The 23114-nt window shown below is 32.5% G+C and overlaps 2 protein-coding genes and 1 non-coding gene across 3 annotated transcripts in view; 2 read left to right on the top strand and 1 right to left on the bottom strand.

The window, feature by feature from the left end:
• LOC148309881 (D-beta-hydroxybutyrate dehydrogenase, mitochondrial) overlaps positions 1-12734 on the top strand; it is a 69128-nt gene extending 56394 nt beyond the window's left edge. Inside the window, exons 3-7 of the mRNA XM_088259359.1 lie at positions 6604-6877; positions 7427-7664; positions 9295-9465; positions 10816-10999; positions 11904-12734. Coding sequence (XP_088115485.1) covers positions 6698-6877; positions 7427-7664; positions 9295-9465; positions 10816-10999; positions 11904-12114 — 984 coding nt within the window. The 5' untranslated portion in view covers positions 6604-6697 and the 3' untranslated portion in view covers positions 12115-12734. The remainder of the gene's footprint in view (positions 1-6603; positions 6878-7426; positions 7665-9294; positions 9466-10815; positions 11000-11903) is intronic.
• TRNAG-CCC (transfer RNA glycine (anticodon CCC)) lies at positions 8281-8351 on the top strand. Its single transcript has one exon. It is a non-coding gene; the product is annotated as a tRNA-Gly (tRNA).
• A 1539-nt stretch (positions 12735-14273) lies between the features above and the next one.
• On the bottom strand, positions 14274-23108 carry LOC148309880 (plancitoxin-1-like). Its single transcript, XM_088259358.1, has 7 exons — positions 22825-23108; positions 21983-22157; positions 19538-19844; positions 18578-18809; positions 17756-17938; positions 17009-17165; positions 14274-15985 (listed from the first exon to the last, which is right to left on the bottom strand). The coding sequence occupies exons 1-7, from the start codon at positions 22926-22928 to the stop codon at positions 15878-15880; spliced, it is 1266 nt and encodes a 421-aa protein (XP_088115484.1). The 5' UTR covers positions 22929-23108; the 3' UTR covers positions 14274-15877.
• Between the last annotated feature and the right edge of the window lie 6 nt (positions 23109-23114).

Below are 23114 nucleotides of genomic sequence, written 5' to 3'. Positions count from 1 at the left end.
CGAGAAGAACAAGAAAATATTAATTATAAGTTGTATTAACTCATTACATTCTCCGTCTCCGTCTTATTCCTCATTACTGAGGGTTGTGACCCTCGTGGAAGCAATGACTCTTCTCCAGTTATCCCTTGACTGCGCTGCACGTAGCGCTCCGACCACCGAGGTGCCAACTCCTATCCGCACCCAATGTACTTGACAACTTGACATGAAAAACTTAAGCTTAAACTAAAAAATATGAAACGAGAAAAGTAGCAAATATCATCATAATCTGGTAACTGAAAAAAGTAACGAATACTCATTAGTCACACCTCTAAATCTATCATAATCTGTGTTTATGTCACTATCTGAGATGATTTTCTCGGAACAACTTTCTTGTCTGCTCGTTGGTAAAAAATAATTGTAATGGCTTATTACTTATCGCGCTACACTAACCGCATAATGAGTTATTCGGTTATTAGAAAGGAACATCGTAAGTGAATTTATTTTTAGGCCCATTTTAATACGGCTATTATTATTATAATAATATTTATTAATAGACCACATTTTCCGTTTCTTTTCATATTAAATACTCCCACTATTGAATGAGAGTATATGGATGATTTTTATTACTACAATACAATAACCATAAGTTTTATTATTTTTATTACAGTAAAAATTAGTCTAAAACGTGAGCCTGTTATATCACTCGTCTTCGATCCGTCATTGTACCATCAATTTGCGCATTTTTAGCATATACGAGTAAGTATGTTGCTCGCATATTTTCAGAGAGAAAAGTGATATTTTCATTGATTATTGGTAACGAATCATGAAAAGAGTAATTAATTTTACTATTTTTATTATTTACAGCATTTACTTTGTGGTTAGTCATATTTACTTTTTTTAGTCCTAACATTTTGTAAAAAATTAATCAATTATTGTTTTTGTTATTCACCACTAGTAATGTGATGTTTTTTTGAACAAGCAAAAGCATAAGTCAAGTCAAAAAGTCAAGAGACTTACATTTGTTGGATATAATATTTTGTGCATGTTCTAACGATTCATAGATCTTTAAACTAATTGGTTAGGATATGCGAATGAAGGACTTGTAAAATTACGATGATAATGAAGATTTCACTTGACCCTTTTAGCCATTTCCAAATAGTGAAACTCACGAGGATACATAGGTACGTTGTATGAATATTGAACGTTGTTTATTGTTCCATATACAACAGTAATAATTACTTAGACACAAGATAATAAAATATTACGTCTGTATATCTTTGTCTACCTACTCGTTCCATTAGTATGAATTCGTAGAGGCATTGCAAAGAAAAGTAGCTGCTGTATTATTTCGGCGGGAAGGAATAATGGATAACTTATTTGAAAAAAGAATAGATATGGTGACTGAAGAAAAAATGGCGACGCCAACACCTATATAAGGGGGGTGGTCATCCTAAAACCGTTAATATCTTGTCAAAAATAACAATAGACAATAATTTGCCACATAAGGTAGAATGTTCAAAAATTAGTACACTTCTATAAAATAGACAATAATTATCGTATATAGAATAGGTATATTGCAAAATATACAAAAATGTGGGACGAGCTAACAGAAGAATATGTATATACTCAATAAGGGTTTGAATGTAACTGAGTAATAGCGGAAATTAATGAGTATTAACAAATACATGTACCCTTTTAATAAATGTCGGGTTTTTTACGAAGTTTATAATGAAATAAATACCTGTTTTGTAACATATATATTATTACTAAGTAATCAAATAATATACCTAATTAAACTTTTAATAGCATTCCATATAAATTTTCAGTATTCATATCGGCCGCGGATTTTCATATTTTTCCTTCTAAATTTCCACTTCCGGCCACGGGTTTGTGGAAGAGTCGTCAATCTGTATATAAATTAGTAGCCTGTGATTTTAAATGACATCCTGTTCGGCGGGAAAATCTATCATCCAATAGAAATTGAGATTGAAAATTACTTAGAAAACTACTTAGAAAATTGTAAATTTTGAATGGTTAATGTAGAATTCACGAGTTTCGTTACACGGACAAATTTAGGAGGATTTGTGAGTTTACTAGTGCGTTTTTTTAAAAAATGTATTCAATATATGCAAACTTTAATTTCATTCTTTTAAATTAAGCAAACTCAGACGCTTTAAAATATATATGGGTACAATGAATGCTAGAATATTAAATCCAGGATAGGTTTTGAAATAAAACCAAAAAGTAATTATTATTATTATAGGTGTCTCAACTTATGTATCGTTTCTTTATGCGTAATTATGATTGCTGGTAACAAAATTATAGTAAATCGTTTAATAATGATTGCTTTTTTTCCTAACGTAATGTTTAAATAATTGATTTAATCATATAGCTTTAGATGTAACTTGCATTTCAATTAATTCGGATCTTCCTATAAAATATCAAATTGCGGAATCACCGTTCTTTCTTAAATCTTTCAAAATGGTAAATTATTTTAAAAAATGATAACCTTACGTAAGATTTCTTAATTATTTCTCATGGTTTATTTTACGAGTTAATTAGGTTCGTGGGACAAACGGAGTTATGGACATGTTGCATTTTAAGAATACGTACTTGTACAAAATATACGTAGGTATTTCTTAAATTATTTATGTGTCATAGAAATAGAGGGAAAAAATAATGATGTTTAATATTTTACAAGAGCATTCTCTGAATGTTTGTAGGCACTCCGTTTAAATATAGAGTAGGTACCTACGTTAAATGTGGTCCTCTTAGAGCCATTTTTACACCCAATGCATAGGGCACTGAATCGTACCGGTGCAGTGTCATCTTGATCGATAATTACATGGAGGCAAGGTGACCAGTTTGGAAAAATATAGTATTACAGACAAAAACATTGTTAGTCCAGAAAACGGATATGGGATTCTTGGATGTCCGGTACTCTGCTAATACATACTTTTTCTTCATCAATTTGCAAGAAAAAAATACCTGTGTATGTAAAAATTAATTCTAAAACATCTTTGCAATCAAATAACATTTATGCAATTGTTCGGATTACGACTGAAATTTGATGTGAATTTTCCGGATGATGAGAAAACAGATTGCAGTAAAATAACTACTACAAAATATGCGTATTGAATAAATAATAACGTCGAAATTATGTCCGTAAATATTTAGAGCAGGTTGGCATTATTATATTATCGTTTCGAGTCGCCGAGTGTTGCTAAGTTTTGTGATGACTGCAACTAATATACAATTTGTTACGCCATACCCTGAACCACTCCTCATTGCGTCAAAAGAGCGGTAAAAACTTTGTATTATTTATTTTTCCAGGCAAATTTTGAACAAAAATAATTGCAGTGATTATCTGTCGAGATTACCAACAGAGAAAAATACAAAAAAAATATTTTTTTCAGTTGCAGTATAAAAAATTTATTTGATATTTTTTAATTATTATTTTCATCACATAAATATAATACAATGATTTTTGGATACCAATGATGATTTTTGTTTGCCTACGTAGTGTAGTGGTTAGCATGATTGGTTACCGTATTGAAAGACGCGGGTTTGATTCCCAGGGGGACCAAAATAAATAAAATATAGGTGTCGAAAATCGAGAGAGAAAAAATTGCCCATCACTAATCACATGTACCATTAATTGCGGATAAGGGAAGACAACATATAATTTGTTAATATTAAATGAGTACAAGGAAATTTAAAATTTAATTTATGATCAATACGCTTTGATGTCATAGAATTTAAATATCATCATTGTATGTGAACTGTCAAATGTCATAAAATATATTCAACTTGAAAATAATGGAGATTTTTCCATTACCAGGCAAATATGAAAACAATCAAAAACTACTATAGTTCCTGTCATTTGTTTCTTGACAGATGAATAACTGCTTATTAACATAAAATTATTGTGGCACCATTTACGGACAATCGACAATGACACAGCACCTAAGAAATTTGGATTTTGTGAAGGTCAATATTAATGAAATATCATTTGATTCTCAAATCATCTGATGGTCAAATCTAACCCTCATCAAATTACTTCTGTTGCCAGGCAATATAGAATTGCATTTATTCAATTGCATTTAACTGTTGGGTTGTGGTCCCGTGATTAGTGTCGCTGACTCAAGTCAGAGTTCCTTGGTTAGAACCCGCTCTACCACAATTTGATACCTAGTTCTAATAAAAAACAAATATTTCTCTTTTTTAAATAAATAAACAAAATACAATAGTTTTTCTCTCATAATCGTTTGGGGGTGTATAAATGATTTTCGGGACTCCTATCCTGTTGCGTTAGCCTCTATCTTGAATGATGACTGTTTTCAAAATTAGTTTTTTTCGACATAGACCTCAAACGGGAGGTAAGATTTAAATGTTTTGCTTTCGTCAACTTTCGTCATCTTTTTTTTAGGATTAAGTTTAAAAAAAACTTGTGGTGGGCAAGTACCAGTGGCGTGTACAGATATACATTTAACGCACATATAACATACATTGCCCTTATCACAGGTTTCCAGCCTTGCTTACGTGCCATAGGCATCATATGCAACGCATATTAGGTAATTCTTCTTACCCTCATCCGCACCCAATGGTGCATAGGGCACTGCATCAATTTAACGCGGTATGTATTACGTTGATCGTTTATTATATGAAGGCAAGTCTCACGCTTTAGTCCAGGGTAATATTTAATAATTTAATTATTTATTTATTTTGACCCTCCTGAGAATCGAACTCGGGAACTCCATCATGGTAGCCAAACGTGGTAATCACAACCCTATGGACAGGGTAGGTACTTATCAGGATTTTTATGCTTTAGACATTATTAGTAATGCGTTTATTACTAGTTTTTTATATTCTTCTGTGATACCCTATTCCGGTGTTTATGATTTGGCGAAAACCTCAAAATTAGTTTATTTTGTCTTGCAATCAAAACAAATCGCTTCTGCGAAGTTCACGAACAATTTAAATTAATGACATAATACACATCATAACAAGCATTGTGTTCTGGAGTCGGGCGAGTAGATTTAGTGTTGTGAGTCACTCCTCGCAGCACTACCATGTTGTAGGTAGGTACCCACTAATGTTGTACAAGTTAGTCGCAAGTCTACATTCTTAAGCTCGAGGGAATAATGCTATTGTCACGTTCCGCGATAACCACGTTCTTCTAGTTCAATGTCAAATTCCTCCGAAAAGCGACGAAGCAGATAATAAACTTTAAATTTCGTAAGGTGGATAGATAAGACGACAATATTTACTGAACCAGATCATTCCGTCATTAATGTGTCATAAACCGTGACAACAAATAGATATAGATTTTATTGATTTATTTCTTTACAATCAATCAAAACCTAATAATTTTATGTCTCCAACTTCTATCTGCTCAGAAATAAAATACTTGGTTATTTTTCTGACCCACTTTTTGTACCCGATGGTGCACCGTATCGGCACGGTGCCCTATGCACCATCGTGCGGTGGTAACTTGATCATTAATTATGTGAAGACAGGGTGATCAGTCCTGCGCTCCAGGGATATATTTAGGAGTGGAATGTATTCGACGGGATACGTATGACGTAGGTAAGGGAAGGAGATCAGGGTGAAGGACATGACTGACTGATACATGGGAAAGGAAACGGAGGAAGAATAGGGGGATGAGTGGGTAGCATTGGTTAGAGCACTCGGGTTTTCTTACTCGTATAACTTATACATTGCTGATGCGTATGAGTTCTCAACTAAACTAACTAACTAACCATCACGCCGCTTCCCCGCAGGGGTAGGCAGAGAGAAATAGAACGCCACTCCACTGTCTTTTCATCCATTTTGCGCCTCTTCCACGTTCATGCATATCCTCATACATACCCGTCGATTGTTACGACTCCTAACCTGACCACTTTCAAGTATTTGGCATACCTAATCGTGCCATGTTTTTCTCGGTCTTCCTTTGCTTCTTTTCCTAATTACATTCGCCTCATAAATTTGTTTTACCGTTCTTTCCTCACTCATTCGTTCTACATGTCCAAACCATCTTATTACACCTTTCTTAATTTTATCGATAATGCTTATCTTAGCTTTGCATTCCTTGAGTTCTTTGGGGTAAAAATATGTAAATTACTAAATCATTATACTATTTTTATTCACCATTATACAAAATTGATATAAAAACATTATTATTTGTACATTAAACTTGCTTATTTTTACCCCCCCCCCCCATCTCGAAATAAAATAATTAATCGGTGAATTTCTATGTCGATTATTGCTGGTTTCAAGCAAATAGTTGAAAGTGAGAAAGAGAGAGAGTATCTGTAATATTTATTTTTTAACTATAAATTGGAGAAAATGTTTGTCTTTCAACTCTTATGTACAATTGTATATATTTTATTGAAATCTGGTTGCGCCTTATGCAACGTCGCTAATCATGGGCCTGCTTAGGCATCAACTTCATAAGTTTTATAGCCTATACCTACTCGTGAGTGGATTTACTCTATATATTTAAAGTTACTCTAATTTCATGTAAATTATGAGTGAAAATTATAGGCAAAAACGCTCGCTCACAAATATGTATAATAATAATTATTATTGTATTTGTTAATTTCTGTCTTCTTTTTGTTTCAGAGTCCGAGACAAGCTCATTGACGCCATCTTTCGGTGTCGGCTTAAAGCGCTATTTCCCTTTTGATGGTGCGAGCTTAGAACAACTCCGCACAAAATGGACGCCTCGACGGGGCTCATGTTGGGCCTGCAGCTCATCGCGCTGTGCTCCATCGCCGGAGCGCTCTTACTGTACCTGCTGTGCAAGGTCCGGGCCGGGGGAGCCGCCCGAGGCCCGCTCTCTGGTCAAACAAAATCTGTACTAGTCACCTCCGCTGACACGGCTTTAGGCCTACAGGTCAATAATAATTACTTATTTATTAATTACTGATAAAATAAGGAGTTTTTCTCAAACAACGTTATGCAGAGCCTAAATTATTTTACTGAAATAAAAATCACATTCAAAAAGCTCGCCATTTTGACAGGCTCCTATTAGTTATGCAAAATGTCGCTAGATTGCGCTTTACCTTGTGCCAAATCAAGGATTCTAAAAGGGATGGGCCGTCTTCATTTAAAATATTATCGACGAATCGCAATTTTATTATCGAACTTACATTTTCTTTTTCTTTTTCAGAAGAGAAAGTAAATTATTATTATTTAGTATGTATTTAATATTAAAATATGTATTTTCTCTATTTCGCTCATTTTGCTTTAAATCAACTGGACTACAAGTTTTTTTTAAAATATTTTTTCTGTATATGAATATTTTCATAATAAAATAATCGTATCAACTAGTTAAGATTTTTTAAGAATGCAATGTAACGTTTTTGTGATATTGGAAGTCTCAAAAATAGAAAATACTTTGAAAAAATCTTTATACTTCTTAAAATGTGAATTAATAATACAGATCGCAATTCACCTCGCTGAAAGAGGTTATCGTGTATTCGCTGGTATGCGATCGGGCGAGGAATCCTTATCATGGCGCTTGGCTAAGGGTTGGTCATCCAGGAGGCTGGAGGAGGATCTCGAGGGAGAAGGCGGTGCAAGAGGACAACTGCTACCTCTGGCTCTTGATGTTACTCGAGAAGATATACTTCATGAAGCAGCTCAGACCCTGACTTCACGCTTGCCAGCTGGAGAAAATGGTAAGCGCCTTTTAACTAACTAACTAACTAACCATCACGCCGCTTCCCCACAGGGGTAGGCAGAGAGAATCTACATAATACATCTGGTATAAAAGTAATAATAAGTAATATTCATATTTTTATTTTGCATTAATTGACAAGCAATCATTGTACCATTGTAAATTGGTATATAAGACATATAAAGTATAAAAAATCAAATATCAATATACGTATCTAAATATCTAAATGGCGTACTAAATGGTTTTTATTGAATTATAATTTTATCATATCACGAAGATTTCTTCGCTTACATATTTTCTCTGATAAATGATTGATTTTTTTAATCAAAAAATATTTAAATAAAACGATATTTAATCTTTTCGATATTTTAACAACATACCCCAGTTAACTTTCTGAATACTATATTTTTGTGTGTCTGCCCATCCCTACATTAACTCCTTTTATGAAACGAAAGATTATTGCTGGAAGCAAAATTTATGATAAAATATTTTGTAATTTTAAAGAAAATTTTATTCAATACGATTGAAATGTAAATAATGTTTTTAAGTTACTTAAAAATCAGAAATTTTCTATCCTTATTTGGTTAATATATCTAATTTTGACGTGGGCCACGTAAGCACTGCTGGTGTAGTGGTATCATGCAAGATTCCCATTCTTGCGACCCGGGTTCGATTCCCGGGCAGTGCACTCTTCTTTTTGTTTTTTAATTTTATTTTTATAAACTTGAGAAATTATCATTCTTTAAATAATAATCTTAAAATCAGATCAAACGTTTTATGAGACATGTTTCATACTACAATTTTAAAACTAAAGTTATATGTATTAAAAGAATTTCAGTTTCTTCTTACATAGAACTGACAAATGGAGCTTTTATAAGCTGGAGCTTCTCAAAATAGTTTTTATTTTTTGCCATTAAAGAAGTCTGGTAATTTACCATACAGCTATTAAGGAAGTAAGAATATGTAATAGGTATTTGAGGAAGCACACAAACAGCTCTACAAACTTTATCCAGCCCCTAAAATAAAGTATTATTATTTTTTAAATCTCATCAAAGATGAAGAAGAATATGGAAGTCTGGGCATTTACGGGGCTGACGACGTTATAGGCTGGTTTAAGTGATCCCATTATTGACAACCACACTACTCAAATTCTTGGAAGTTCTATATATATATGAAACAATTTTGAAACATTGTTCTTGAATCACTAGAACTTCACTAGAGACGTCTATTGGTGAGATGAAAAGAAGCTATTTATTAAGCATAAACTCTTTTATTAGTATGTGAGGTCCGAATCCTGGATTATAATCACATACATAAGAAACGCCAGAAAATATCATTTTCATTTTTATTATTTTAGCTTATAATTTGACCAGTTAATTTATTTACAACATGTATAATATGAAAAATAACTCCTATAATTGGAGATAATCCAGATTTGTGAACAAGTACTTGGACACACTCAAAATGTCCTAAAATAAAGCTTTACAAAGCATTTATTTAAAAAATCATTCAGAATGCAGTTGAAATGCGATCTCTCAGACAAATGTGTGACAAGAAAATGTAGATATTCGAATGGTGAAATAAGAAAATTGATGACATTTTATTATATTTAGTTGTTTGTTGATTTCCAGGACTATGGGCAATAGTCAACACCGCCGGAGTAGTTCACGTGGGAAGACTGCAGCAACAGGAGCCCGCTCAGTGGGAAGCCATGCTGAGGACCAACGTCCTGGGAGTCCTGAAGGCGGCGAGGACCTTCCTGCCCTTATTGGCTAATGCCAAGGGAAGGTTCATCAATATAGGTATCCGCTTCTTGCTCCATATTACAGCTGTCGGTTCAAGACTTTACTGAAATATGACATCAGACCTTCAGAGAAACAGTGAAGATGAAATGATTACAACAATATGAAATAATTATAATTATACCTCATCTGAGATATATCTTAGAAAAAAAGGAATCGTCTACGCTCGATCCTGGGACTATAGGATGTCACGTTCACCGCTCTACCAATTGAAGTAACCAGTTTCTTACATAAGTTTAGAAATTAATCATTCCCTGTAGAATGTAATCACTTGCAACCTCTTTTGTATTTTTGACCAAAGTGTTTATTATCTCATCTCTTAATTTGTTGCATACTAAGTGTTATTTCGTACCGTATTTTGTTTTTTTTTGTAGTTTATTTAACATATCGCTCACTCCTTTCAACAACGTCATATATCAAAAAACTTAATTATTCAAAAGATCGTTTTTAAAGTTTAAAAATATAATAAAATGTATTAAAAATAAATATCAAGCCACTTATTGAACTTTTTACTATGCAACAAATCTTTTTAGGTAAAACCTGAATGTTTTTTCTCCATTTGAAAAATATTTAGAATATTTAAAAAAATAATTAAACAATACCTACCTTCTTCTAATATTTTCTTCAAAATGCAAAAACAACACTTTCTACCCTGTAGCAGGTAAATATTAAGTTAAAAATGTGCCGCTTTTGCTGGGATATAATACATTTTCTAAGCAGTCCGAAAACATGCACAACTGAAAATTGATGATTTTTTATATATGACAATGTTGAAAGGAGTGAGCGATATGGAATTATCCAATAAAAAGCCTGCCATAGAACAGGGTAGAATTTATAATTTTTATAAATAAATATAACATAATCAGCAAGGTTGAAATGCCAGAGCTTAGGGAACAAATTATATCAAAGGTAATCAATTTCTATGTCTACTGCGGTGCAGAAAGCAAAAGGAAACTTCTGTACTATCCTTTCCAAGGTAACCGATAAATCAAAATGTCAAGAAACAACAATAATTGTTTTCGGGACAAGGAGAGAGGATGGTGACAACGCTTAGCAATGAATGCAGAAGAAGTGTTAAGCATTTTTAACTATTGGTTTATATGTATACAAATATAAAAAAAAAAAATTAAGTATTGATAGTCATTCACAATACTTACTAATATAATTGAACAAGTAAAAAGTCAAATTGCCATCTATGATCCATGTATCCAATTACATAAAGATGGTTGTTATAGCTAGTTCCGGGAAGGAGTTTTTTTTTTAACTGGTAAAAACCGGTTGTTAACATTCATCTTTTAAGCAACTCTCCACTCATCCCCTCGCTATAAAATCTTGTTCTATATTTTGCAGGATCTTCAGCGGAAGTGAGTGGAGAACAGCAGGTTTGCTACGCCGCCACCCGCTGGGCTGTGGAAGGAGCCAGTCAGGCCCTGAGGATGGAACTGAAGCCCTACGGAATTAAGGTGGTCACGCTGCAGCCTGTCGGATTCTCCACACACACGCTCTTTTCCGCACCCAAGGAAACTGGCAATAGGTAAAAACTTTAAATCATTTGTTTCACTAATTTTTATAACCATCTTCATCTTAGTCTTGATTCCACAGAAGCCTTGGATCTAAAGGGTTTTGTGTTATATACAAACTCAATAAAAAATTAAATTAGGATCAATATTAGAAGTACTTACTTTGTGATTTTCCATTTTATAACTTACGAAAGAACTTTGTTCTAATTAATCAAATGTCTTAATTTTAATATTCACCAGTTTCGAAGCAAAACAGCTTCTTCCTCAAGATGAATTAATCAGTCTTAAGGATGCTGTTTAATACTGATGCTGTTTATGTCTGCATTTAGATACTGCTTACATAACATCTCATATCACATTCCTTCTCCGATATAATTTTACCGATTGCTTTGTTGTTGTTTCTTTTTTTTAACTTGTCATAGGGCACTGTGAAATATTAATTAGCACAGCATATTCTTGATTGTTAATTTTGTAAAGGTTTCGTGATCAGTCCTCCGGCACCAGTACAGGATATATGAAATAAATATTGGAGTGAAAAGTCTCTGATATTCATTTAAAAAATGTGAATTGATTCATGATTTGACAGGGTTATATTAAATAAACATTGAAGTGAAAAATCATTAATATTTTTTAAAAACTGTGAATTGATTCATGGTGTGACCCCTGGGACTTCCAGGACAGTACACAAGTGCCATTCCTAGCTAAAGGTAATGTTAAAATATTTGTAAATACACCCAAAATTGTCTAATGCATCCCTCCATTATATATCATGCACTTGAAGGGTGAAAATTCCAAGTAAAAACACCAACCCACATATAATATTGTCATAAAGCTTAATAAATAGGTTTAACACTTTCTTTATGAAATAAACATAAAACAGATTTCTAAAAATTAACTAATACTAATATAAATTTCTAGGCCTGATACTCCGTCATCAACATCATCATCGGAATGTTCAGTACCAATCTCCGACACCACGGAATACACCACCAGTGTCCTCTTCCCTTCTGCCATGAAGACTATCGATGAGGTTCTGTCCATCCTCAATCCTAACAACTCCTACGAGTTGAGCAACAAGCAAGAGTCTTGGTTCAGGAGAATCCCATCTCTGAGGTCACTCAAGAGTTAAACTATACCCACAAGCAGGATTGTAACAACGTGAGACAGATAACTTAAATATTAAACAAAGGTGCATTTTCACAAAGCAAAATTTCTGTGTGGGGATTCCTATGCTAGATTTGTTGTTTACTTCTCTTTCAATAATAATTTAAAAAAAAAAAAAAATTAACCCGCAGGAAGAGTATTGTATGAACCTGAGTCCTAAAAGTGTATGGACTATAATGTTGCGTTCACCCATGTTATTAAAAAGGGTTGCTATTTTCTTCTTTTCAATAGAATTCATGGTAATATCTATGGGCTTCCTTGTATGTTTTGTAGACATTTTAAGAAATTATCTGTAAAATTGAATTCACAACTCAAATTTTACAATAATAAATCATAAATTCAGTTAAAAAACTACTGAAAATTGCCATTATTTTTTATCATGCGAATTGATCCCCTTTTTATTTTTGTAAAGAATACATTACTTTATTTTGAATGAATCTATGATATTATAATAAAATCACTCCTCAGATACAGTTTGGTTTGCAAGAGCTTTTCTTACTCAACAATTTAAGTTTGCTAGTACTCACTCCTCAGTTAGATTAGTTCCTAAATAAAATCATATTAAGGGACAGCAAAACATTAAAATAATAATAAAAAATTAATAACAAAACAAAAACTAGTTTGGAATTGTCCACATATTTTTTTGATACTCAAATATATAGTAATTGTTATAGTGTATCAAGGAAATGGTTAATCTATTTTTATAAATTTACACTTTTGTAAAATGTGCCTTCTTATATCTGTCTGTCTCAATAAAATACAACATATATTATAGCATCAGATCTGTATGTAAGCTGAAACCATCTTACTTTATTTCATATGATTTTTTTTGCCAAATTTTGTTAGTTAATTAGTTACTTTAAACCTAAAAAAATTCATACCTGCCAAGACCTATACCTTTATGGGTATGAACAAAAAAAATATGCAAAATAATAATTATGAAAAAGAAGAAAAAAAATGCTCAAATTGTTTAAAAGAGATATTAATTTGTTCTAAAGTTGATTAATCTTAAAAACGAGGCAGAAATAAGATAAATAAATAATAAGGGATTTGTAAGTTTGCTTCGAGATACTTTGATAATTTTATTATGGCCATAAAATTTATTTCTATTAAAATAAGAGGTGAATGTCTGTGTACTCAATTTCTTGTATAAAAATAAGTTTTTATAAACTATTGTATATAACACACCTTGTAAATGTCGTCACCAGTTATTGTATGTTAGTTAACACAATTTGGTTAGTTCATATTTGTCTTATAATCAATGTTTCTTTGAGTATTACATTCTGTGTATGAAGCATTACATCATTTAATTTTACGCAGTTTTGGGAAATACGCAAACAGACTTAACTTTGGCAAATGTATGCGCAAACATATTTCTATTTGTCAAATATATACGCAAACATACTTAACAGTGATAAATATCTTTTTACTAATTGATCCGGCAGTCACTTTGTGGTAAAAATCTATCGATTTTTAATTTAAGTTTTACTTCAATACCACTCTTTCTTAAAATTTATTGTGACACGTGTTTTGATACATTCTGCATCGTTTTCAAACACGATGTTTAAAAATTATGTGGAATGCATCGAAACATGTGTCACAATACATTTTAGGAAACAGTGGTATTTACTAAGTAAAACTAAAATTAAAGTTAATGATAAATTTGTTTATACAAAATATATGTGCGAAAATTATTTAAAAAATAGAAAAATATATAAGCCAGCTTACTTAACTTCAACAAATATGTATTCAGATTTTTCAAATATGCATCTGTAGACATTATAATTTTGACAATCTGTCATTGCGAAGGTTGATAGCGCAATTTGTTGTCTGTAGCGTGCGGATGTTTATGACACACGATTAAAGAGACATTGGTTAAAAGATAATTGAAAATAAACAATTTGTGAATCAAAAATATTTTATAGAATTTGCTGACCATCATCAAGTAATCAGTAAGTAATCAGTAAGTAATCAAGTAATTTAATTTACTTTGATCCTTCCAATTTGCACAATTCTCTGCGAATATTTAAAATATTGTAATCCTGTCAGTAAAGCTATAATGTACCATATTAAAATATTTGTACTTTTGTAAACTAATTGGAAAAAATAAAAATATTCATTAAAAAAAAAGTTTTATTTATTTATAAAGGTCATACACAAAACATGTATAAAATAATTATTTTACCATATGTATTTAGTGATAAATGATGTACATAACATTGTAATGAATCAATGGAGCATTATTTTGATCTCAAGTTTGGTCCAGAGTAATATATTCACAGTTTTTTTTTTGAGATCATATAATTCCATACTGATATTTTTTTAGATCTTTACCGTCTGATTTAAGCTATACAATTTCTGGGCCATCATGCGAAGTCCTACTTGCCGGTGCTTCTGCCAGCATTACAGGTGTCATCATCGAGGCAATGTGCTATAGAATTTTTATGACGGAACAAATGCCTGGTCTCCTTTTTTTTCAACATTCTACAGCACTAAAACCCAGAAAAACACAATCAGCAATGCCAGTATGTATGTACATATGGATGGTTTTCTGGGTTATTATGTGTGACAATATCAGCCATTTGCCTAGATGACACCGCAAATTGCTCCGAAACGTTGGTTGAAGTGTTAATGATAAATGTCATAATAACCCAGAAAAATGCTTTCAATATGGCTGAAGATCTTATTCAATAACAAAAAATAAACCTTTGGTTTAAAATATTATTTAAATAAATAAATTCAGTGGTATGGCTAATGTTGGAAAGAATACAAAAAATTAATGATAAACAAAATCAGTACAAACTTTATAATTAAACATAAACATTGTTTTTAACAATGTTTGTGTTTTATTAATTTTTCAGGTAGGCGTCGTGGCGTAGTTGGATTGATATTCGACTGCGAAACGAGTGTCGTGGGTTCGATTCCCGCCAATTGCAAAATTAATTCAAATAATATTTCATTTCAATTGGTCAGGGTGATTGTGTAGTATTTTTCATATCAACATTCCCTATCTTTACTATCCTACCCGCAGACAAGACTCATAAGATAGAGGCAGTGCGGGCTATTCCTTTAAAAATAAAAACACTTTATTTTTGGTACATTTTTTCTTGGAACATGTCCATCCCAGAAAAAGTCTTGGTATTTGTCAAAACGGATTGGAAAAATAGTACCAATAAATAAAGTGGTTAAAAAAATGTTTGTATTTTATTGATTTTTATGAACTTTATAAAATGTGCCAGAAAATAACAGCAATATTTTGTCTAAATTGGTGAACATTAATTTTCAGATAAAATTGTAAAAAATATATTAAATATAATAATAAAATAATAGTAAAAAATACTATACATTATTATAACTTAAAATACCTATCTTAGCTTAGCTAGTAAATAATATTTTAATAAATATGCATCAGATTCATATCACAATTTTATATTTAATTATCTCAATATTTATTATTTCCTATAATGCCTCTTGTAATGACACCAATCACGGTGGGGACTGACCGGAGCCATTTCGTCGTAACGTAACTAACACATTACGATGCGAGCATTCGTCAAGTCAGTACAGCGAGCCGAGTGCTCCATCCTTTGTCGGAGCGCTTGCCGCGAGCGACATTACGTTACGAGGAAATGCTCCGGTCAGTCCCCACCTTTAGGTACACAAGTCTATTTCAATACCTAATTTTCTAGTAAAATAATGGAAAAAGTCCATTAATTATATTATTTTAATTAATGTTTTTTACAAGGTTCAATTTCATTAATGACACTCGCGTAATGAGTCCACAAATCAGAATTCCGGGTACAAACGGTACCACCACCTCTCAGTTCTTGAGTTTCCTGTAATTTAAACAAAAATGTGGTTAAAGTATGATTCACTAAACGTTATATCCGGAAAGATCTACAATAATTACGCTGTTTATAAAAATATAAGGATGTAATAACCACAACTAAAGTAGATTAAATTAACATCGTAATTTAATTTAATTAAAAGACCTTTATTGACATCTCAACATGTATAAAGATGTTTATTGAGATAGGAATATAAAAACTGGGTATTTGCAGGGCTGACAGCTTGTCATTGGCTGATATGAGTAATTACTTTATACACCGTGTAACATTAACCATTCTACCGATTCACAACCATATTGCTCAAATCAGAAAAATGACCGGTCGTAAGCCCTGTAAACACTCAGACAATCATATTTCAAAGAACTTTTCATTATGTTGGGATGCAAATAAAAAACATTGATAAAAACTCCTAGGCAAGGTATCTACAATTTGTGAACAAAATTTTGAAACAGTTGAAATATTATTATTTTGTCATCAATTATGTTCGTATTCAAAATGTGTAATTTAGTAATAACACATTTTAGGAAATGACACTTTTCTATAATTTAGACTTTTTCTTTTGTCCCTTATCCATACACAATGGTGCACAGGACACTGTATTAAATTGATGTGGCTACTAATATGAAAATGGCTATCAGTCTTGTGCTTCAAGTACCAGTTTAGGACAAATAGAAAAAAAGTTAAAGCGACAAAATTTTCTTTGTGTGCTATGTCAGGTCCTCTCGACTATCACTTGAGAGTAATTGTCCCTGGCTTAAGCAGCTCTAAACAGTTCTGATCCCTGTCCAATCTCGTATATTCCGGAGGCAGATCTGTCTTCTGCCCACACTTCGTCGATCTTCTATTTTCCCTTTCGCGATTAGGTGCAATAGCTCGTACTCCTCTCCTCTAAGCGATAAAATAACTAATATTTATTTAATCCCCTTCTGAATCAAATTTAAGCACGCAAATATGCTCTATGGGGATAGACAAGCTAATTTAATATATTTTAATCAAAGGTTTATAACTCACAGCCCTGTTTATATCTCCTACGCATATCCACTTCTGGAAGTTAGCCTTCTTCTCATTCTGAGTGGGGGGAGCTGTGACAGCCCATTTGGAATGGTCCGCGTGAGATGAAAATGCAATTCCCTCGGATTGGAACGCTACCTTTTCTACATTATTAACCCTGAAAACACAATGGATATGATGAATAATACATCTTTCAAACTCTCAGCTTTCCAGCATCAATGTTCTATTTATTTTTATGATTTAGTATTCCTCAAGGTTCAGTGATTGACCTTTATTATTTAACACATTGTATGCGAGAAATGGCAAATGTCATTTATTGCAAATTGTGGGTTGAAAGCGGAACCCGGCAAATGCCATTCTTTTGCGGACCGTCGGTTGTTTGCGGGGTACGACATATTACGGGTTTGTTTGTTGGCGTGGAATAATAACGCCATAACTAATAATCACTAGTTCTCCTTCGTTGACAGTTAAAGGTGGAAGTTTGTGCTAATAAACGAAAAATCAGTCAGTCAGTTAAGTTACACATTAATTTTTAAAGGATTTTGTGGTTTTGTGTAAAATTTGTGGCCAGAACAGGATGTACTCATAGTAAATTCTATTTGACAGACAAAAATCTCGTACGTGAATTATTATTATTATAGCAGGATCTATTTCCTTTGTCCTTCACATCGCAGGTTTTAATCAAGCACATTTATAGGATATTGTATAAACAGAGACCTTCTAGTTTTTTTTTTTACAGTTACTGACTTATATTTGTAGGTGCAGTTGGATTCCAGGACGCCAGCTCCATTAATCCAGGATTCCACAAACAGATCTGATTTCAGGGATTGAGCTACCAGCCCCTCGTATAAGTCATCCTTGAAATTGCCACTTTTGGCAAAAGACACAAACTGAACTCCTTTCTTGGTCGTCAAGTTGGCAATGCGAGACCTAGGAATAATAAAAAAAATGTGTAAATTGTAGATGTGAAAGGGGTAGGAAATGGAATCTTTAATAAACCAGAGAAGTCCATGATATTCCATTATAAACCGCTCCGATTTCCATCTCTAAGCTGTATTTACTACATTTAAGTTTTTACCAACATTTCTTGGTGGAATTGCATTTAATATTTGAATAAAATGACAACTGAATAGCTTTTTCCACTTTTATTTTATTTGACCAGTGTCGTCGATATTGACATTATCTAACAGATAGCTGGAAACCTAGTAGAAATTGGACAAATAAAATAAGAATGGAAAAAGCTATTAAATTGTTATTTTATTATTTTATAGCTGTAAGCATAAAGTTTTAATTCCAAGAATCTTACAAAATAAAAGTATTTCTCCGTAAGATCTTTGCAAACTATAATTAAATTTGCAAAAACCTTATAAAACAGAGCTTATTGGTCAGATACCAAAATAGTTTAACAGAAAATACTAAAAACTTATTCTCATAATATTATAGTGTATAGCATAAAATTCATTAATTAAAAACGGAATTTCATTAAGGAATGCTTACAAAAAAAGGAAAAGTTTTACCGACAGATTAAGAAAATAAATGCAGTTTCCGTTAGCAGAAATTGGTACTCACCATGGTGCTTCAAATACTGTTTTATCATTAATAACGTTGACAATATTAGAGAATTTATCATTCCATTTCTGAGGCACATGAGAGTACAGGATCTTGGGTTCGTTGTAGCAGAGTTGTTGACCGACTTGATTCAATACAGATGCTCTCAAGGATAAGCAGAGAAAGCTCTGACCGTATCTTCTTGCAGTATCGGGATACGAGTACTTAACAGGCTGCACTGAGTTGTTGTTGGCTGTGAAGAAACTTTAATTAAAATGTGCTAAAAAAACTGGTTTGAATTTGAGATTAATATGTTTTTAAAAAAAGCTCATATATATATCCCATTGAATTACACTAAAAACATGTTTTATTCCATCTTGACTAAGTATAATATGTCTTCTCCACACTAGAAATAACCTTAATGCCCATTCCATACAGGTTTATTTACTAAAATCATTAAATAATAATCGAACATTGTTTAAATGTATCGGGTTGTAGTCCCGTGGTTAGTGTCCCAGACTCTTGAGTCAGAGTTTCTCGATTCGAACCCACTCTACCTATATGATACCTATTTCTAATAATGAGCCGCTTAGGCTCACAGAAAAAGTATAAAATTGAAGTATTTTCGTAAATAATAAGAACACAAATATTTCTCTTTTAATTTTTTAAAATAAAGAAAAAATATAATGAATAGTAGAAATTCAAATGTCTCTGTCCTCATTTAATAATAAGAATGAGAAAAATAAGAAATAAAAAAAAAAACATTTGGGGCCTTTTCTCTGTCCACAGCCTCAACATTAAGCACAGAATTAATTATATGTAAATTAAACTAAATACATTATTTTGTTGAAGTGTTTTGGATTATGGAAGGAGATAGCGATGGTTTCTTGGTGACATTTTGTTGAAAAAAGGGCAATACAAGTATTGGTGCATATAATAAAATAATGTAAATGTGCAATAACATATTAACAAAATACATACTTGGGATGGGAGGATATCGAGGGACGGAATGCACTACCCATATTCCATCGGTAGCGTCTCCTATGACCACTCCTTTAGTGTGTCCTTCACCCGAATTCCTCAACCTTTTCCTTCTGCGTTCCTCTTTCAGCAGACGCTTTTGTTCCTCTTTTAAGAAACTCTGTCCACGCACGCTTCTTCTGACAGGTTGTCTCTTTTGTAATTTAGGCTTCTTGGGTGATTTAGTCGTCTTTTTGGGATCGGATTCCGCATCTTTCTCAACGAAAGGTTGATCGTTATATATCACAGAAACTTGATTATCATTTTTCTACAAAAGTCATAGGAATTCAGTATTTGTTTGGTAAAAATAATATGCAAATGAAAAGAAATTTATGAATTAATATGATAGCTATGGAGCAGAGGGTAACAGTCAACATTAATTTTGGTACTTTATATTAAAAATTTTGCTAGATAAGTTTCTATTGAAGGAGTTTTACAAATAAACACCAATTTTAATGAAAAAAAATTGATACATATTTTTTTTAACTTTTGTAATACTGACCTAAAACTTTGGATATGTATGGCTTAGCTGATAAATGGCTTATTGGACTTTGAAAAATAAATATTTACAAACATAAAATGCATCAAATAATAATGTTTATTTGATTTTAGGTCCATGTTTGTAATAATTGATTATTACTATGACCTAGATAAAAGCGCAACAATAATGAATATTTAATGAACTTGATAAGATTATTTATCTGCATGTTTATATTGATATTCCTATGAAAATACATGTGTATTGTTTTGAAGGAATACCAATAAGATTTTAATTGCATGGTTTAAAAAAAATAGTTTAGGAAATTTCTTAAATGGCCCATTAAAAACAGTGTATGTGTGAGGAGTATGTATCCCTACTCTATGTTCTTTTAAGCGTGGATAAGGAATATAAAATACGAAGAATTTGCATTACTCATAGCTGAAAATGGGATAACATCCCAATAGTGTCCAATTACTTATTCACAAATTTGGGTTTCTCTACTTCGGAGTCTCTACGTCCTACTCTCGTCTACTCTACTATACGTCTCTCTACTCGTCTACTCTACGTCTCTACTTCGGAGACTCTACGTCCGCCTCCGTAGTGTAATGGTCAGCACGCTCGGCTACCGTTCTGGAGGTCCCGGGTTCGATTCCCAAGGGGGGTAAAATAAAAGTGATTTTTTCACTGTCATATTTATTCATTATTACCCTGGACTGGTACCTGAAGCGGAGGGCTGATCACCTTTCCTTCATGTGTAAACAATCAAGATAACACTACGTTTATATGACGCAGTGCCCTATGCACCATTGGGGTGCGGATAAGGGTTTTTATTATTACTACTTCGGAGTTATTTTTACATTTTTGATATCTCAATATCAAAAATTGAAAATAATATTTTCAGGCGTTCCTCAGCATATAAAATAATCCAGTTAGGATCTTGCATATGTCCGAATAAAAAGGTCTCTGATAAATAAAGGCTTTAACAATGCACCCATAGATGGCTCTAGTGAACTCAAACATACATTGTCATGAGATTAATGATATATGAAGGAGTTCCAAAAATTTTTAAAAAGTATTCAGACACCCAAAAATGTTGTGATAATAATCAGGTAAAATCATTCACTTAAAAACTCTACCTTACAACTACCGGTTTCGGAATAACCATTCCATCATCGGGTCAATTATAGAGTCAGCCTATAGTTTTTAAGTGGTATTACACAAAGCGATTGATGAATGATAAGGTTAGTGTTATATTACCATACCGCAAAGTTAAAAATGCTTTTAATATATAAAATGTACATGAAGAAGTTTATGGATGTGAAAATCTAGGTTATTACAGGGATCATGACCTGTCATTGGCTGGTTTAAGTGATCACCTAATACACTGTGTAACATTCACCATGATTGAAAACCAGTTGATACAAGTTTACATTTTAAATTTGAAGTGTTTCTGTCACTACAAAAATATTCTTGCTTACAGAAGAAGGGTTAAAGCACCCAGCTCATCCGCACCCAGGTGGTGCAAAGGGCACTGCATCACATCCATATAGTGTTAACTTGTTCGCTAATTGCATAAGGGCAAGGCGATCAATGCTGGGTGAGATCATTTAATGAAATGATTTACTGATAGCAACTGTGCTAACTATTATGTTCAAAATCATTAAATAACCAGATACTTACTCAATTTTGCTATGGAAATGAGTATTTTACAATACTTTTTTTTGAAGCGTCGGGTTATGGTCCTGTGGTTAGTGTCGCGGACTCTTGAGTCAGAGTTTCTGGGTTCGAACACACCTCTACCACAATTTGATACCTATTTGTAATAATAAGCCGCTTAGGCTCACAGAAATAGTATGAAATTGAAGTATTTTTGTAAATAATAGAAACACAAATATTTCTCTTTTTTATATAAAAATTAAAATTACCTCATAAAGGGACGAAAGAGTCAATCCAGGGATCGAAGTGGATTCATTAATGGATTTGGTTGATAATGTCCATCCACGCTTAAGGGTCTGCGGGGTAATGTACATATAAGCTAATCCTTGGTTGATTAAAGGATTCTTGCTAAACTTATTTCTAGGTAGTTTGTAAATATAAAACCTGTTGGAAAAAAAACATGAAAACTTTGAAAATAGCATTCAAAGACAACAGCTGGAGGCGCATTTTAGGAGCCTGTGTGAGGACCTATCCGACATCGGATCCGTGATAGTTCATAAGGAACTGTCACGAGAGGTGGTGGATCATACATGATGAAAATAGTGAAGGACATTGGTACCATACACCAAGATAGGACACAAAATGCCGAACCCTCTTCTAGTGCAACGGAAGGTCTGCTGATAACAGTCAACAGTCCGCCTTCTCCTGAGGAGTTTTACGTGGTTTCCTCCCAGCAATGAGCAAATGCTAAGAAGTTCCTGATTGGCGCACACTAGATTATCCCTCCCGTTTCCAACACAGATGTAAATAAAACATCTGTATTTAGTTAGAAAAAACAAAAATCCACTTAATGATTTATAAACCTTGTATATAATAAGCAAAGTAAATAAGAAACGCAAATTTTATCTAAAAAAAAAACTTTGAAAATATGTTAATATTTATGGAGATCCAGTTAGGAATCGACTTGTTTAGTACCCATGCATGTCTCCTTGCACTACACAGAAGAGGATATCAACATATATGTGTAAAATTATGATTGCTTTAATTTATAATAAATTTTTTAAAAAAATAATTGAGTCCTCAGGGTTAGATGATAAAAATATCTACTTACCAATCGACATTATTATTGTTTTCATCTTTACAGTCGTAAGCTTCACTTTGAAAAACTTCTAAGCAAAGTATCACAAGAAAAAAAACTGTCACAGTCGACTTCATTTTTACAACTGAGAACAAATGTGAACCGTTTGCCTTTATATTATTTTTAAACGTTAATGGTTATCTAGGATCTAGCACATGTAAAAGTAGATTAGTCATCTTGAAGTAGGTATTAAATATTATTATGATAAACCTGTTATGTTAAGTGAAACAAAACAAAAACTTAGAAACATATTTGAAAAAAAT

This window comes from Brachycentrus maculatus, unplaced genomic scaffold, assembly GCF_059751285.1.
Source record: "Brachycentrus maculatus isolate JH-2025_06_01 unplaced genomic scaffold, ASM5975128v1 h1tg000116l, whole genome shotgun sequence".
In the NCBI taxonomy this organism is placed as follows: domain Eukaryota; kingdom Metazoa; phylum Arthropoda; class Insecta; order Trichoptera; family Brachycentridae; genus Brachycentrus; species Brachycentrus maculatus.
This window is presented reverse-complemented; position numbering and strand designations above follow the sequence as displayed.

Excerpts from the sequence above, each read along its gene's own strand:
- LOC148309880 (XM_088259358.1), bottom strand. The coding sequence starts at position 22,928 with ATGAAGTCGACTGTGACAGTTTTTTTTCTTGTGATACTTTGCTTAGAA. Across the intron at positions 17,166-17,755 it reads AACTGCACCTACAAATATAA|GGTTAATAATGTAGAAAAGG; the intron begins GTCAGTAACTGT and ends TTGTGTTTTCAG. Across the intron at positions 15,986-17,008 it reads TAGGAGATATAAACAGGGCT|GAAACTCAAGAACTGAGAGG; the intron begins GTGAGTTATAAA and ends TTTAAATTACAG.